Here is a 19,094-nt window from a genome sequence, read left to right on the forward strand (position 1 = left end):
AGGGTTTTTTATTTTATTATTTTATTCAAGCCCTGATTATTATTTACATTCAATTATAATGTACCAACATATCCTGCAGCGCGATACAGTGGGGCTGTGAAGACAACTAGTTACACAATGATAATATGAACATACTCTGGTGCAGTAGGTAAGGATGGCCATGCTCCAAATAATTTATAATCTATTCTATATCACTTTGATGGGTGCACATTTATCTTTTTCCAACTACAAATATGATTCAGTTTTATATTTTTTTGACTACGGTTAAATACTGTACATGCCACTGGTGTTCTATATCTATACTGTTTTTCCTTTTAGCCTGCTGTTCAGTTTATGTAACAGGAGCATTCCTGTCCCTGCTTATAAATATGCTTTACAAAGTGGTGACTGCATGTGGAGGTTAGGTAGCAAAAAGAATTGTTCAGCATTTACTATAAGCTGGGAGGGTACCCAAACTTCTTAAAATAGGTCCCACAGAAACAATCTTTTTTTGGGGGGGGAGAGGGGTGGATTCCCATTCTGTGTTTGGTGCAGAAGCAAGATAATTAAGGATTGGTGCCCAAAACCATTTATCTGAATGGATCTATAGAAGCTCCTCTACATAGAGATCTTCTTATCTGTGTGACTGTTAAATGTTCTTTATAGTCCACATTGGCCATCTGTCTGTTTAGAGTTGCTGTGTATTTATTCTAAGTACAAGCCATGTCATACCAATATGTCAAATGTATTTTTACAGGTCCTTGTAATAGCTCATGTAACTGCCAAGAAAATGCCAAATCTGCACCGTTTTGAGGAAGAGAAATGTTTTATTGCCAGCAAAGGTGAAAAAGAGCTGTTCCCTAGTATCCATGACCTCCCTACAAAGGAGCTCTCTGTTGTTGTCCCTTCTTACAATGAGGAAGCACGGTGTAAGTATGATTATGGTTTCAGCGCTAAGCCCTTATAAATAATGGGCCAGAATTCCATTTGCGTTCCTGATGAAACAGTCCATGGCTTATATAATAGTTGTTGCTGATAGTCAGTGTTCGACAAACCTATACATTTGCTCGCCCCGGGCGAGTGGATTTAACATCGTGGCGAGCTCCTATTGGCCCAAGCAGCACACGTGTGGTACTAGGTGGCGAGTAGATTTTTTTGGTTCGGCGAGTAGATTTTTTGGTGATTTGTCGACCACTGCTGATAGTGATAACTTTATTTTGAGTTCTTTATCAATACTATTAATACATGAGCTCTTGAGAATGTATATGGCATGAACAACATGTACTAATTGCAGAGAAAAACCTCAAATCATGTTGGTGGTGGTACATTTGCCCGTGCCGTGCAGGCCTTTCTGACGTTCAATGGGTTTAAAGGTATATCCGGCATGTAAGACAAACTCTTGTGATTTTTCCAGGCCCAATTTCCAACTCGAAACAGCCCATCACATTATCACACATTTGCTGATGTAAAAAGAATGCCACCATGATTTTATATCATATGGTAACCAAATTTTTTTTACTGTGGGATGGTATTTATTTGCTAGTGAGATTCTGACGGAAAAAAAAACTCAACGAAAAAATGCAACACTGAAACCCCAGACATTTATGGGAAACATTTGGTCATTTCAGACATTAACGCCTCTGCAGGTGTCTCGAGCTCTGCAGATTTTTATTTAATTAACGTGCATCTTCAATGCTCAATAACGTAACGTAAAGTTCTTTTTTTTTAAGGTGGGAAGAGCATTGCGTTACCTATAATGGACGTTACAGTGGATATTTACATGCAGTGACTTGTATATCTTCCCAAACACTTCTTTTATTCAATACATGGAGAGATACCTGTGAACAAAACTGAACACACCTTAGATACCTGGAAAATATACTCACTTGGATATGCAAAGTATATTCAAAATACAAAGGTGTCCCAGAAAAGCTCTACTACAAGAGTACGTCTGAAATATGCAATAAGTTTTAATGAGAACACAAGGAAAAAAATGATTTGGAGTTGCACATCACATTGGAAACAGTCTTAGGGACCGGGAGTGGGAAAGGGAGACAAGGTGATGACACACTACAAAAACAAGGGGGGAAACACACTAAAAGGAGGAGGGTATGTAAGGGGGGCAACGACCGTTTCGAGGTACTAACCTCTTTCTCAAGTCCATTCCCTCTGATCCAAAGCGACCCAGAGGTACTTCCCTATATCCTCACTCCCCTATATATAATGCGCCCTGTCCTACAATAAGGAACTGAATATCTGATCAGGTAAGGCTGTTGGTAATACAGATCCAGCAATACAGCAAACGAAGACCAGAAGTAAAGCAATCAAGATCCAGTAAAGATCCCCTGTAAACACTTAAATGTCCTACAATAAGGATCAACAGTATATGAGATCAGGCAAGGTTATTAGCAACACAAAAGTAGCAATCCAGCAATAATGGAGAATCAGCAAAAGTAGTGCAAGTCAAGAAAGCAAACCATCCTTTGCTGAGTCACTGCTCCTCTGTGTCTGCTACTGACAAGCTACTTCTGTAAGCAACCAACCTAACTTTGACCACTGCAGCCTGATCTTCTAGCTCACCATTTTATTAAATAGGAAGCTGCATAGGTTCATCGAAGCTTAAATATTACATACGGGGTCATTGCTCTTTTGGCTACAGATCAAATCTTATCTAAATATCTTGGGTACTCCATGTAAAATGCTATATAAGTATTCACACACAGGAGGTTTCACTTGTCTTGGGTAATTATATGAAATTGTGGGTTCCGTAAAAATATAAATAAGCCATTTGTCAAATTTCCGTTCCCTCATATTGTATGTGGAGACAACCCTGATGAAGAGGCATAATAGCACTGAAACATAAAACAAATAAAAATATAAACTGGTGAAGCACAGAGATTCAATGTTTATTTAGTTTATACTGCAGTGAACAGCTCCCAGTTTTGGCAATACAAGTCTCTGTGGATGTTGCCGTATCAGTACATCGCTTTACTTTGCCTTATCAGAAGATTACCCAGCATAATATTTCATGGTAAACTACTGCCTGTTGCTGTTACTTTTAACTTTTTTAATTTCTTTTGTTACTTTATCATTTATAATGAATAAGACAATGCCAGTGATAACAGGTAGAAAGGATAAATATAAATATATATATATATATATATATGAACAACAAGAAAAGAAAGCGCCCGATCCTAGTGCAGCATGAAAAAATACAATCTTTGTTTGAGATATATATATATATATATATATATATATATATATATATATATATATATATATATATATATATATAATAGCATTAATAACCATGCACTTTTATTTATAAAACAAGTTCCACTTAGAGCAGGAGTCGGATTTTGCCCAATTTGATGTATTTCCTTTTTATACTAATGCACACGCAGGGAAGAGCAGGCTACAGAGAAGTTCTTGTATGTATTCAGTTTTCCAGATTGCACTGTACTTGTTTTCAGCAGGGAATGACTTATTGCATGTTGTTTCTTTCAGTACCGATCATGATGGATGAAGCTCTGGAGTACCTGGAGAAGAGACAGGTATTTGTAACTGTAGACTTGCATTCACATTTCTGCTGGCTCTGGGATCAAAGATGAAAGTATAACATGTTTTTTCCTATATAGAGCTGACTGTGTACACAGGCGTGGTATTTATGTATATCTTTATATAGTGCCTGCTTCCATTCTAATTGAATAAGTGGTATACATGATTTTACAGGCACAATGAACTCCTGCCCTTTAGAGCTTACAATCTAATCTACGTGAAATATCTAAATTGAATGTATAACCTCTGTTCATTTAATGTAACCATGTATTTGGCAGTATAACTCTGTGCCCAGGACATACTTGAAAACATTGTATATATAAAAATCTGGTGCGTGAGGTACAGGGAGACAGAGGGCTTCAGAATGGGACCAAAACAACATTTAAAGATGGTGCGTAGGCGCCGTCTGTCTATGCAGTGTAGCGGTCCCATGCGAGACATTTACAGATGGTGCATCGGAGCGGCCTGTCTACGCAGTGTAGCGGTCCCGTGTGGGACATTTTAAACATGCAGTTGTGGGAGCGGCAGACCTGGCTTGGCTTGTTGGGACGGTGTGTGGTGGACATCGCAGCGAAGTATCCGCCGGCGGCGTTTTGATCGCGGCCGAACATCCTACACTGGAGGGATGTGCCCTAGGGCACAAGGAGAGAGACCACTAGATTTCCAGCAGGGTTTGCCCCCTACAAAAGCAATGTCATTACCACTGAGCTATTCCTTCTAGAAATTACTTATGATCGTCTTGACAAAATAGGTCCAATACTAAATTATTCTGCATGTATTTTACAATTTAGGTACTCGACCTCTCTGCAGCATTCGACACCGTGGACCACCCTCTTCTCCTTCACATTCTCCATACTCTTGGTATTCGGAATAAAGCTCTATCCTGGATCTCCTCTCCCATCGTACTTTCAGTGTCTCTTTTGCTAACACCTCCTCCTCTATTGATCTCTCTGTGGGGGTACCCCAGTGCTCTGTCCTGGGACCCCTTCTCTTTTCTCTTTACACACACTCTCTCTAGGTGACCTAATCACATCTTTTGGGTTTAAATATCACCTCTATGCTGACGACACACAAATTTACCTTTCAACCCCTGACCTTACACCTGCTATACAGACCAAAGTTTCTGAATGCCTCTCTGGAATATCATCCTGGATGGCCATCCGCCGACTGAAACTTAACATGGCAAAAACAGAGCTCCTTATACTTCCTCCCAAACCTGGTCCTACTACCTCCTTCCACATTACTGTTGGAAATACGATCATTCACCCAGTAGCCCAAGCACGCTGCCTAGGGGTTACACTTGATTCCTCTATCTCATTCTCCTCTCATATTCAAAACGTTTCTAAAACTTGTCGCTTTTTCCTCCGCAATATCACGAAGATACGCCCTTTCCTCTGTTACTCGACTGCTAAAACTCTGACTCAGGCCCTCATTCTCTCACGTCTCTTACTGCAACCTCCTGCTGTCCGGCCTTCCTGCCTCTCACCTGTCTCTCCTACAATCTATCCTAAACGCTGCTGCCAGAATCACTCTACTCTTTCCTAAATCTGTCTCCGCATCTCCCCTCCTGAAATCCCTCTCCTGGCTTCCGATCAAATCCCATATCTCACACTCAATTCTCCTTCTCACCTTTTAAAGCTTTACATTCTTCTGCCCCTCCTTACATCTCAGCCCTAATTTTTCGCTATGCACCATCCCGACTCTTGCGTTCTTCTCAAGGATGTCCTCTTTCTACCCCCTTTGTATCTAAAGCTCTCTCCCGCCTTAAACCTTTCTCACTTTCTGCCCCGCACCTCTGGAATGCCCTTCCCCTCAATACCCGACTAGCACCCTCTCTATCCACCTTTAAGACCCACCTTAAGATACACTTGCTTAAAGAAGCAGCACTGGATAATCCTGGACACATGATACATAAAACTTGGCCCCCTGCAGACGCACTTACCAGAACACCTTCCTACTGTCTCTGTACGTTCTCCGTACCTACCAATTAGATTGTAAGCTCCTCGGAGCAGGGACTCCTCTTCCTTAATGTTACTTTTATGTCTGAAGCACTTATTCCCATGACCTGTTATTTATATTATTTGTTATTTATATGATATGTATTACTACTGTGAAGCGCTATGTACATTTATGGCGCTATATAAATAGACATACAATACAATTTGGCCACGCTTAGTAGCTCTCCTTTTAGCATATATATGATGTGGTGGGTTTTTAGCTTGCTGGGATTGTGTGTTGGTTCTTTACAATTTCCTTTACCTCATTTCAATAGCACGTGTCTATAAAATGTTGCAGGAATTATTCTTATTTAAGTGAATTGTTCACCGATAACAGCACCTAACATGTACTGGTATGTCTGATCTAATCTTATCATTGCACAATAAGAAAAAAAGGGAAACATTTGCCTACGGCCTTGATTATACCAGCTCTGGCAGGGCGCACGCTCTCCCTCGTGACGTCACAGGGTGATGCGCACACCTGATACCTGCACTGCAGGCAGGAGGCATCGGGATGCGTGGCGGAAGCGTGGTCATGATGTCACGTGAGCGGTTCAGCCAATGAGGGCGAACCGCCCACATGACGCGGCAGTTGCTCGGTAAAATACACTTCTGAGATCTACTCAAAACCGCTTGGGCGCTTCGTTTGCGCGGTCGTGAGCAGTATGTGCGCGCGCATTGAAAATCCATGAATTTGTTTTGGCGACGCACGCCTGGCCGCCTTTGGTATAAGAACGGCCTAAAACACGAGCCCTCCCCTGCTTGACATGCCCACACTAATACTAACATATGTATGCTCCAGCTTCTACATTTTTTTTTTAGTTTGTGTGTGTGGATTTTTTTATTTGGGACCGTGAAAAACGATTGAACTAAGTGACCCATCAATTTTACACACTGATAAATGATCTGAAGAGTCACTCTGCTAATTGGTGGTTAATCCTGGAAGGCAGTGTTAGATTTCATACCCAATTAGATGTTGCAAAGCACCATCATAAGAAATTCTTGTATTTCTGTATCAAACAATGCAAAATTATTTCAATCAGTAATGTTGAAACCCCATTTTTAAATTTAAAAAAAAAATGATAATCTGAGTCCGCTATTAATTTAGACCCATGTGCTAATTTTTGCCTTAAGATCTATAATTATGTCTCAGTCCGTGCACCTTGTATTGCCCTTGTCGCTGAGTATTCACACTATATGCAGTTTTGTAGGGAATTCCTTTTTAGATTTGCGATTTTGAATTTGACTAATCTGTGTTTGTTTCCTTGTCATATTTTTATAACACAGAAAAACAAGCCCTCGTTAAGCTATGAGGTTATTGTGGTAGATGACGGCAGTAAAGATAAAACAACACAGGTAAGATCAAATGGTGGTACCATGACATTAAAAAAATATATTCAAGTATTTCTGTAGATTTGCACTAATTAGCACACGCTAAGGACATACTGCATTTCAGCCGTGGCTTTTTTGGGGTCATCTGCATCCTTCATAACATCCTTTTTCATTGCATTAGAAATGGCATCCTTGATGTATTATCAGACCCACCCACAGTTGTGGTGTTTTTAAAACCGTAAGAAATCAGAAGATTCACACCTTTTTAAAGCATAACATTTACAAACGCTGTTATTTTACTGTTTGTCTTCTTGATTTTATTTATTTTTAAGGTTGCCATGAAGTACACCAAGCAATACGGAAGTGATAAAGTGCGGGTTCTTACACTAATACACAATCGTGGCAAGGGTGGCGCGATCAGGATGGTACAGAAAGCTTTTCAGTAAATCCCCCCCCCCTCATTCTTGATTGTATGCTTGAGTAATTAAAAGGGCTTTCGTGCTATGAAGCTGTAAAAACAAAAACTCAATGTTATGCTGCTTTCCCGCGATGTTTAGCCCACTGTAGTCCTCAATGGCAACCAACAGGTCGGGTTTTAGCTTCAGCACAGTCATTGAACCACTTTAACAAAGTGCTTTGTTGCACGAAACGCGTCAGAGGTTCTTCTCGAGGATCCTGTCTTTCTTGTATGCTGCAGTGATGAGAATAAAGCTCTTTTGTTTTAGTGGCCCAGCAGTTATCATCTTTGTTTTCGTGGCATGATTCTGCACTCAGTGCACAGCCGTCTCTTCCTGTGTGGGAGAAATCTTCATTGAGCCACTTGTGCTGAAGCAGGAATATCCTTAAAACCTGACCTGGTGGCCCTTGAGAACGGAGATGGCTACCTCAGGGTTAAACCAATGCTAATGAGATGTTGATTTTGCATATAATTAGTTTTTGGTATACCATGGCAAGATAAGGAACATGTCAGTTTCTGTAATGAGCCCTGATTTAATGAGGATTTGTGGATGTGGATCTTGGGGACCTGTTCTATATGCTCTGAAGCCGCTGTTTTTGGAAGGAAATTCCCCATTGAAGTCTGTTTGGTGCCTGTAGAGTAAGCCCCTTGGCCGGCAGTGTTTGTCAAACCTCTCCCCGTGACCCGCGGCCACACCAGGTTTCAGAGACAACCACCTGACATTCTATTAGTGTGCAAAAAAGTGCATTCACCTGGATGTGCAAGTGCATTGGTTATTCCCAAAACCTGGTGTGGCCATGGGTCACGAGGAGAGGTTTGGAAACCTGCCTTAGTGTGCGGGGTCCCTTCGTGTTTTTTAGTGACGATTCCCTTTTTACTGTCCATGTTTAGTGTAGGTAATTTTGACACCAAACTGGAATATCTTAACTCCCACAATTTTCCCATATTTTTCGTATAGCTGGTTGTATTGTAATTTTCGCTATGAAACAGTGGTTATTTTGATATATGGAGGCATGGATTGCATTTGATATACAGGCAGTCCTCGGTTATCCGACACGATGCGTTACTCAAAATGGCATTGGATAAACGTTTACAATGGCGTTGTAAAGCGAAACACGTTTTCCCATAGGAACACTGTTTAAATGAAAGGTTCCGTTCCTGAAGGCATTTTTAACACTAAAATACACCAAATATTTTACGAAGGCAATAAGATATGCAGCACACACATAAATGATGTAGTGTATATACTGTATTATATATATATATATATATATATATATATATATATATATATATATATATATATATATATATATAACATAATATAGTATAATATTATATATATATATAATCAAAAAATAAATAGATGATACCGTTCTGTGGCTAACGAAATGCTTTTATTTGTGCGAGCTTTCGAGATACACTGATCTCTTCTTCCGGCGATGTTACAATGAATGAAGCAAGGATTACTTAAAAACAGTGTCTCTTGGAATGTTATCTGTGCTGTTTTTAAGTAATCCTTGCTTCATTCATTGTAACATCGCCGGAAGAAGAGATCAGTGTATCTCGAAAGCTCGCACAAATAAAAGCATTTTGTTAGCCACAGAACGGTATCATCTATTTATTTTTTGATTATTGAAGCTCGGCTAACACGGTACTGATACCTCTACAGATATATATATATATATATATATATATATATATATATATATATATATATATATATATATATATATATATATATATATATATATATATATATATATATATATATATATATATATATATATATATATATATATATATATATATATATATATATATATATATATATATATATATATATATATATATATATGCTTTTATGACACTTTGCAACATTGTTTGTGTATGTGTGTGTATATATATATACACACACATACACAACGTTGCAAAGCGTCGTAAGAGCGTTGGATAAGCCGTTTTGGCGTTGTAAAAATGAACATAGGTATGCATTGCATAGCGTTGGATAAGCCATTCGTTGTAAAGGGAAGCATTGTAAAGCGAGGACTGCCTGTATGTTTAACTAGAAGTAGTGTACCCATAAAAGCCTTCTCCACTTGCTGCTCTTTACCTCTGAAACTACAGCACTTGCCACGTCCATGTTCACCAAGGTTTCTCTTTCCCTATATTTAGTATGATAAGAAACCTTCTTGATGAAGCATTTTATTAACTCAAACACAGTCATCGTCATGCTCACTCACGCTCTGTCAGGCTCATTGTTACAATGCATTTAAAGGTTCTCCGAATGTCTCTAAGTCTCTCAACACAGCACTTGCATTGTAAGCTTTTGGGTACAGGGATTTCTTTCTCCCTGTGCTCTCTTTTATATTTGTTGTATACAGGCATACCCCACAGTAACGTACGCAATGGGACCGGAGCATGTATGTAAAGCGAAAATGTACTTAAAGTGAAGCACTACTTTTTTCCCACTTATCGATGCATGTACTTTACTGCAATCTATATATACGTGCAGAACTGGTGTAAATAACGCATTTGTAACAAGCTCTATAGTCTCCACACTTGCGCACAGCTTCGGTACAGGTAGGGAGCTGGTATTGCTGACAGGCGCATGCGCAAGCTGCCGTTTGCCTATTGGGCTATATGTCCTTACTCGCGAGTGTACTTAAAGTGAGTGTCCTTAAGCCGGGGTATGCCTGTATATTCAAATTTTTTATGGTATTCCACTGTATTATTACTGTTCTTTACTTTCGATATAAAGCACCATGTGTACAGTTAACATACTTGTATACACATTTTGTGGTTTAGAAGGTAATCTCTTTAAAAAATGTAATTGTGTTTGTACGCGCTGTTTGTGTTTGTACATGTTTGTATGCGCTGCTGTATCTAAAAAGGGCTAATAATTTTATTACTCTGCAGGGAGTTCTCGTTTCTCGAGGCAAAACAATTTTAATGGCAGATGCTGATGGAGCTACTAAGTTTGCTGATATTGAAAATGTAGAAGTTGGACTTCAGAATCTGAAGCCTTGGCCGGTGAGTGGTACAAGCTCCTCCTGCTTCATTATCTGGTGGGAGTACCAACCTCAAATGAGTCTTCAGGTTTAGCATCTCCAACACTTTATTAGTACAGATACTCATTTCTGTTGTTCCTCTGCAAATACCTGTTAAGGAAGTGAGTAGATGGCACTTAATTGTAAGAACACACTCTGAGTACACTATTAACCGGTTATATCAGAGGCAACCCCACATAGCAGTGTATCTTCTAGCAATTGCCACACTCCTAGAACCGTTACAAACAGATGCCTGGAACACCTCTTAACTAGTATTGGCAACTCACAGCTGGTGCACTGGTTGTAAACAAAAAGGTATAAATATTTAAATAAGCACCGCTGCCATAATTATTTAATCATATTTCGTCCTGGAGTACTCTCTAATATAGGTGGCCCAGTGTAGCAACTGGTAAGATGGTCTTTGGAAGGAGCCTTGTAGACATGGCAAATGTGGTGTGAAAGGGAGATGGGAATCAATATATATGAAAGGGGCCTTGAAGCAGATCAAAATCTTGGATTTTAGGATCCTTTTTACATGTACAGGTAATGAAGGTAACATTTAGTCCATATGAAAACAATTGACAAGAATAAAAAATGTAGTCTTTGGAGTATGGATATTTGCAGTCGCATATTTGGGGACTTATTCAAGATGCACAGAAGCAACCGATAAAGCTCTTTTTGGCGAAATTTCCCTATTGAAGTCAATAGAGAATTTGGGCTGAATACAGCCTTATCGGCCGCTTCGGCGGATGTAAAATAAGCCCCATTGACCCAAATCACAAAGCTCTGTTAAGTGACGTAGTGACATTTACCCAACTTAATATCACGTTAAGCCTAACCGCATATCTTCAAAGGCCGATAACCTAGCGTTAAGTCATATTTTCTCCTGAATAGAGTATTTATTTATAAAATGTTTTGCCAGGAAGTAATACATTGAGAGTTACCTCTCGTTTTCAAGTATGTCCTGGGCATAGAGTTATGATGACAAATGGTTACATAAGTGAACAGGGTATACATTATATACAAGACATAGCATGCACAGTTAGAGATAATATATATTATAGGCGTATGTAACAGTTACAGACCAGATTCAAATGTGACACAGCTTTAGATTTTGAAAGAACTTAGACTGATGTCGGCTGTGAGTCTCTGGGAGATTGTTCCAGTTTTGGGGTGCACGGTAAGAGGAGGAGCAGCCGGATACTTTGCTGAACCTTGGGACCATGAACCGTCTTTTGGAGTTAGATCACAGATAAGTGCTGCATATGGTAGGGGTGAGGAGCTTGTTCAGATAGACGGGCAGCTTGCCCAGAAAGTATTTGAAGACTAGATAGGAGAGATGAACTTTGCGCCTAGACTCAAGTGATGACCAATCTAGTTCTTTGAGCATTTCGCAGTGATGTGTGTTGTAGTTACATTGGAGAACAAAACGGCAAATTGAATTGTAGAGGGTATCAAGTTTGCTAAGGTGGGTTTGAGGTGCCGAGCCGTATACTATGTCCCCATAGGCGGTAATTGGCATTAGCATCTGCTGTGCGTTACGCATTCTGACCAGCAGACTTAGGGAGGACTTATTCCTATAAAGTACACCTAGTTTGGCATAGGTTTTGGATGTGGTGGTATCAATGTGCATCCCAAATGTTAAATGGGAGTCAAACCATATGCCCAAGTATTTAAAACTAGTAACATGATTTAGGGTAGTATTGGCGTTGGTTCTGATCTGGAGCCAAGTCATTGGAAGCGTTAAAAATTTAGCCTTGATCCCAAATACCATTGTTACAGTCTTGTCAGTGTTTAAAAACAGTTTTGGGAAATCAAAGTATCAAGTCTCAAAAAGTCAGATTGAAGTATGTGTTCAAGGTTGGAGAGGCTATGGCTGTGTGCATACAAGATTGTGTCATCTGCATACATGTGTATTGAAGCTCCCTTAAAAGCCGTAGGAAGATCACTGAGAAGAGTAGGAGCCCCAGAACAGAGCCTTGCGGGACACCACAGGTGATATCCAAGGGGTTGGAGTTAGAGCCTGAGATGGACACATGTTGGGATCAAAGAACAAAAAACAAACAGAAGCGCAAGCTCCATAGCGCGCAACTGTATAAACAAAAGAGTACATTTATTAAAAAACTGCAGCCCAATGAAAATGCACTTACAAGATTAAAAAAAGCAACCATACGTGGGAGAGAAATCTCTGCATGTGGTCATCTGCGGGGTGAGAGGGTCCCAGGTGGGCAAGGTATAACTGCACAGCTTGTAGCCACCACCAACCTCTGTCACAGATTGGCGCCAGGAGACTGAGTCAATCAGTGCCTCCAAGTCCTCTGCTATTGCACAAGATATTTGCCAGCGTTTGGAGTTGTAGCTAGTAAAATCACAGGGACATCCAGGACTCCGTGTAGACACACCCACAATGCGATGATGTCACCACCCTACGCGTTTCGTCACATTATGGTTTATAGTTAAATTTAGTTTGTGTGTTGATTTGTATTAGGTTTTGTATATATATATATATATATTGTCACTGTTATCCACCTGAGCGCTACATATTTTGTGTTGTTTTTTACATGTTGGGATCAACCTGATTAGGTAGGACTGAAACCAGTTTAAAGCATGCTTCCCTATTCCAGGGCACTGGAGTTTAAGCAAGATAACATGATCAACGGTATCAAAAGCCTTTGCAAGATCCAGGAATATTGCACCAGTGAGTTTTCCCAGTTCCATTCCACACTGGATCTCATCGCAAACTTTTAGCAGGGTAGTTACCGTGGAGTGTTTGGGGCGAAAGCCAGATTGGAATTGGCTAGTGAAATTTGTCTTGGTATAGTAATTGCTTAATTGGGAGTGAACACATTTTTCCATGACTTTGGATAGTATTTGGAGAAGAGAGATTGGCATGTAGTTTGAGACAGTGTTTTTGTCCCCACTTTTGAAGATTGGGACAACTCTGGCAGTTTTCCAGGTCTTGGGGATATGGCCTACAGACAGAATAGAGTTGACTATGGAAGTATTTGGTTTGGCAATGGCTGAGGCACCAAGTCTTCGGAATTTAAGTCAGGTCCACATTGGCTGCTTAGTTTTAATTTGAGGAGCGGTTGTGTAATCTCTTCAGATACTCGGACAAATTTAAAATTGTGGGCAGCGTTGGGAGAGGGTGGGGCAATAGGGGTACTCTCAGAATTAAGTTCATGTTTATGGTTTGGGTTGCGTTTCGCTAATAAGTTAGTAGCACACCCCACAAAGTAATAATTGATGTATTTGCAATGTCAGTGGGATTTGTCAGCATAATATCCTCCTTAGTGATATTACTTAGTTGTTAATGGCTAGAAGGCTGGAATATATTGTTGATATCCTTCCAGAAGTTAGCTGGTTTTGATGTATTCTGGTGAAGATTGTCAGAGTAATATTGTACTTTTGCATGTCTTGTTTGCCTTGTGCACATGTTCCGCAGGCATCTATAGTTATTAAGATCCTTGGTAGTGCCAGTTACTTTGCAGCTTTTCCACAAGGCATCCGTGAAATGGTAGAGTGCTATAAGGTCAGTTGTAACCCACAGATGGTGTGCCCCCAATACCCTTATTCTGCTTTGTGGAGCATAGGTATCACAGAATTTTAAGAACTCGGATTGGAAATAGTCGAGCACAGAATATGGGTCGGGAATTAAGTCTAATCTGTACCAAGGGCAGTTGTTAAGGTCAGCCAGAAACTGTTGTTGGTTAAAGCTTCTAAATGTTCTCGTGAGAAGAACTTTAGGACTTGATTGGGGTGGTTTAATTTTCCTTACACAGTACACTATTGCGTGGTCACTGAAAATGCCAGGAAGAATGCCAGAGGATTGGATTCTGCTGGGATTTGAGGAGAGAATCCAGTCTAGCAAGAAATGGTTGTGAGATTTCAGGTTTGTCCGTGTGGGTTGGGAAAGGAGTTGCGTTCGGTTAAGTGACTTGAGTTGTGTCTGGATTTTGTGGTTTTTAGGGTCGACCCAATTGTAGTTTAAATCCCTAAAGAACTATAATCTTCTCATTCACAGAGGAAATGGAGCCAAGAAACTGGATGATATCAGTCAGGGACTGTAGATTTATGGGCGGTAGATGCCAGCAATCAGGGCGGGCTTAGAAAATGGGATGCGGACTTTGACAACTAAGATTTCAAAAGAGGGTGGGCTTGGGGGGCAATTTAACAGTGTATATTGTAAGGTGTCTGCAATATAAAATAACACCCCTCCTCCTCTCTTTGACCTATCTTTCCTAGAAATGGAGTATCCCTGAATGGCGATATTTGCATCAAGGGTTTTAGGGGTTAGCCATGTTTCTGTGAGAACGATGGCTTTGGGTTTATGCATAAGGCACCATGCCCTTAGTTCATCCAGTTTGGGCAGCAGGCTCCGAATATTTATATGGGTGACAGACCTTTTTGGAAGTTGAAGGGGGTATTCTCAATTTTATGGGACAGAGTTGAAAAGGGAGGGCCTGGGTTAAGTTCAATATCACCTGCTAAAGAGAGTAATAGTATGACTAGAAATTTGAGTAGTTGTTTGCAAGTTGTAAATTTGTGGTGTTTGCCATTAAAGTGAGCGGTGCTTGGTGTGCTGGTTTTTAGAGTTCTCCACCAACATTCAGTAGCTAGTGCAAGGCTTTTGAGTAGTCCAGAGTGTATGATATTGGGTGTGGGCCATGAGGGAGGGGATTGTAATGGATAGAGAGAGTAACATTTCCATGAGGCCAAAAGAAAGAACAAAGTTGAGATATATAGCAGGTTCACTATCTTTATCACAGAACAGCCGTTTATGTTAATTACATGCAAACAATATGCAAAACGGCGCATATCCACAAAAGTGCATGAAGCATAACTCGGGAACTTAACGATGCGTTAGGTTTTACCTAAAGTTGACGTAACTCACATTCAGACCCAGAAATAGGGCTTTTGCAGTGTCTGGATGGGTGTAACTAATGTAGCGTTATTTCCCTCTCCTCTCTTTCTGAACTTGAGTTGAACACCTATCTCGGGGTCTGGATTGGAGGAACGCTAAGACAGACCGTCACGTTACTGGCAGATAATGCAACGTTATGCTACAATTGGCCTATGCTAATGAGATGTAGAAGGCATTTGCATATAATTAGCTCTGAGGATAAGCGTTCACTTCAGGGCAAATCACGCCCATTCCTGTTTTAGGTAAGAACACTTTGAGCCCTGCTAGAGCTTTGTGGATCTAGTCTTAAATGTCACATGAAATCCCAAACATTTACATGGCTGGTTGGACAAAGTCATTAATAATAATTGAAATCGGATTGGTACAAAATCTAAAAGAAGGGATTTTCAACCAGCATATATGTTGATATAAAAGGGAATGAAGCAATCTACAGCAAGTGATCACAAAGAAATTCTTGGTGACAATTTTTATGCAAGAGCCAGAATATGTATGAATATGTATTTTGCCTTTAAGGAGAATTCCTCAAGGTACAGTACAAAATTATATGTACAGAGTGGTTTGTGATGGGATATAGTACAATATTCCGTATGTGTCCTTTAGATGGCGATGTTCTAAATACATAGGCCCAAAACCAGAAACGGTGCAACGCTTTATCACGCCTCGGTTCTGAAAGGCATGCTAAAGCTTAGCACCCGGTGGTGGATCTCTGGGACATAGTGTTTCATTCCTCATGCAGCAGAATCCTAATCAAAAAATATAATGAGCATAGTGTCAACATCAAATGTGAAAAAAAGTTTGGAAATGCAGTTATTAGACCTATTCCTACTATCTAATATTTTTACTGAATTGGAGCACAAACAAATGATACTTGTAGAGAATATTTGCACGTCTAAAAATATATATTTATTATGAATTCCCTGTCTTAGTGATATCTACAGCTATTTGATTTTTCTTTTTTTCTTATTTCAAAGCAAAAAATGTACAATTTCTTCAGATTTTGACCGTATGAACTAAACCGTGCTATGCCATAAGATGCCTTCTAGCTCCAGAGGATATATTTATAGGCCCATTCTATTGCATAACACCGCTTTATAAGTGTTGCTCCTTTTCTTGAACTTCAGTACTCTTTCTTGCCAAAGCTACATGAATACCAAAGCTGACAAGCTGTGTAACATGGCAGGCTCATAGGGCTCCATGTTAAAGTGGACAAAAAGCGAAAGGTGACACAGATAATCTCCCCCAGATGATCATCACACCATCTTGTTTGAGATCTGGTTTCAAAACCTAATGTATATTTGAATCTGTATAACATACAGACCTGGCCTTTATTGAAACCTGACGTAAGTGATAAGTGCAAGGATCATTGCTGACATTGACTATGTTGTATACATACTTTCGCGTCTGCAGTTATCATTTACATGTTGTTTTTGTTGTGTTTTAAACCGTAATTGGAATAAGGGGGTCCCCCATAGCTAAAATGTATTTTTTCGAGTGCAATATCTGCAGCTGTATGTTTCTTTTAGCGGTTTACATGTATTTGGGCCAACCGGTTTAGGGGGAGATTCCCTAGGTGCCAATTCCGAGTATTGCGCCTGATTTTGCATTAACTACCGCTCAAGTCAATGTCTGTTAACAGATCCGGGGGAATCCGAGCCCAAGTACAATAACAAAATGAAATCCAAACCCTGGTATTGTTTTAGGGTAAAATGTTGGGCAAGAAGAAAACAGTGATTTTAAATGGGTTATTTGTATTTCATGTTTCTTTAGGATAATATGGCTATATCCTGTGGATCACGAGCCCATCTGGAGCAAGACTCGATAGCACAGGTAAGTAAGCACTACAAGTACAATAATAAAGTATAAATGTCCATTACATTGTTTATACCCTGGGGCAGGGGTGGCCAATTCCAGTCCTCAAGGGCCACCAACAGGCCAGGTTTTAAGGATATCTCAGCTTCAGCACAGGTGGTACAGTCATTCTGACTGAGTCACTGAGCCACCTGTGCTGAAACAGGGATATCCTTAAAACCTGGCCTGTTGGAGGACCTTGAAGACAGGAAGTGGCCACCCCTGCCCTAGAGCAGCTGTGAGCAAACTGGTGGGCGCGTTATAGAGGTCCCGGGCTCTCCCTCCAGGCATTTAAATTAAATGCTGAGGGACCGCGCAAGGCCTCTATAATACACTTACCTTCCAGCAACGCGTCGTCCACGTAACCCGGCGTCAAATGACGTAGCAGGGTCACTCCATGGCGACGTGACGTCATATGACCCCGCATGTCATTTGTCGCAGATGTGTGGGGGGGAGTGAGGCGCTGAGGAGAGCAAGCAGGGGTGAGCACGGGGAAAGGTTTGCACACCCCTGCCCTAGAGGATAGAGAAATTGGCATATACTGTACTTAATGAACAAAGGTAGCATTATAGAGAAGCAATACTTGCACAAAAACAGAAAATGCTAACTTTTCCCTAAATGATATAGCACTTATTTGGATTCAGTGATGATCCGTCCACAAAGAAAGTGTGTGTGTGTGTGTGTGTAGCTGCTGTGGTGTGTGTTTGTAGCTGCTGTGGTGTGTGTGTGTAGCTGCTGTGGTGTGTGTGTGTAGCTGCTGTGGTGTGTGTGTGTAGCTGCTGTGGTGTGTGTGTGTAGCTGCTGTGGTGTGTGTGTGTTTGTGTGTAGCTGCTGTGGTGTGTGTGTGTGTGTGTGTGTAGCTGCTGTGGTGTGTGTGTGTGTGTAGTTGCTGTGGTGTGTGTGTTTGTGTAGCTGCTGTGGTGTGTGTGTATGTGTAGCTGCTGTGGTGTGTGTGTGTGTGTGTAGCTGCTGTGGTGTGTGTGTGTGTAGCTGCTGTGGTGTGTGTGTGTGTGTGTGTGTGTTTGTGTGTAGCTGCTGTGGTGTGTGTGTGTGTGTGTGTGTGTGTGTAGCTGCTGTGGTGTGTGTGTGTGTGTGTGTGTGTGTGTAGTTGCTGTGGTGTGTGTGTGTGTAGCTGCTGTGGTGTGTGTGTATGTGTAGCTGCTGTGGTGTGTGTGTGTGTGTAGCTGCTGTGGTGTGTGTGTGTGTAGCTGCTGTGGTGTGTGTGTGTGTGTGTGTGTGTGTGTGTGTGTGTGTGTGTGTGTGTGTGTGTGTGTGTGTGTGTGTGTGTGTGTGTGTGTGTGTAGCTGCTGTGGTGTGTGTGTGTGTGTGTGTGTGTGTGTGTAGCTGCTGTGGTGTGTGTGTGTGTGTGTAGCTGCTGTGGTGTGTAGCTGCTGTGGTGTGTGTGTGTGTGTGTGTGTGTGTGTGTGTGTGTGTGTGTGTGTGTGTGTGTGTGTAGCTGTTGTGGTGTGTGTGTAGCTGTTGTGGTGTGTGTGTAGCTGCTGTGGTGTGTGTGTGTGTGTGTGTGTGTGTGTGTAGCTGCTGTGGTGTGTGTGTGTGTGTGTGTGTGTGTGTAGCTGCTGTGGTGTGTGTGTGTGTGTGTGTGTGTGTGTGTGTGTGTGTGTGTGTGTAGCTGCTGTGGTGTGTGTGTGTGTATAGCTGCTGTGGTGTGTGTGTGTGTGTAGCTGCTGTGGTGTGTGTGTGTGTGTGTAGCTGCTGTGGTGTGTGTGTGTGTAGCTGCTGTGGTGTGTGTGTGTGTGTGTGTGTGTGTAGCTGCTGTAGTGTGTGTGTGTGTGTGTAGCTGCTGTGGTGTGTGTGTGTGTGTGTAGCTGCTGTGGTGTGTGTGTGTGTGTGTGTGTGTAGCTGCTGTGGTGTGTCTGTGTGTAGCTGCTGTGGTGTGTGTGTAGCTGCTGTGGTGTGTGTGTGTGTGTGTGTAGCTGCTGTGGTGTGTG

The 19,094-nt window shown here is 41.1% G+C and overlaps 1 protein-coding gene across 2 annotated transcripts in view; it reads left to right on the plus strand.

The window, feature by feature from the left end:
• Positions 1-19,094, plus strand: part of ALG5 (ALG5 dolichyl-phosphate beta-glucosyltransferase) — a 39,117-nt gene that overhangs the window by 1,096 nt on the left and 18,927 nt on the right. For both annotated transcript variants that reach the window (XM_075592084.1, XM_075592085.1), the window contains exons 2-7: positions 737-908; positions 3,487-3,533; positions 6,822-6,890; positions 7,199-7,291; positions 10,243-10,356; positions 17,065-17,124. In XM_075592084.1, coding sequence (XP_075448199.1) covers positions 737-908; positions 3,487-3,533; positions 6,822-6,890; positions 7,199-7,291; positions 10,243-10,356; positions 17,065-17,124 — 555 coding nt within the window. The remainder of the gene's footprint in view (positions 1-736; positions 909-3,486; positions 3,534-6,821; positions 6,891-7,198; positions 7,292-10,242; positions 10,357-17,064; positions 17,125-19,094) is intronic.

The sequence above is a fragment of the Ascaphus truei genome, chromosome 3 (assembly GCF_040206685.1).
Source record: "Ascaphus truei isolate aAscTru1 chromosome 3, aAscTru1.hap1, whole genome shotgun sequence".
NCBI lineage: Eukaryota > Metazoa > Chordata > Amphibia > Anura > Ascaphidae > Ascaphus > Ascaphus truei.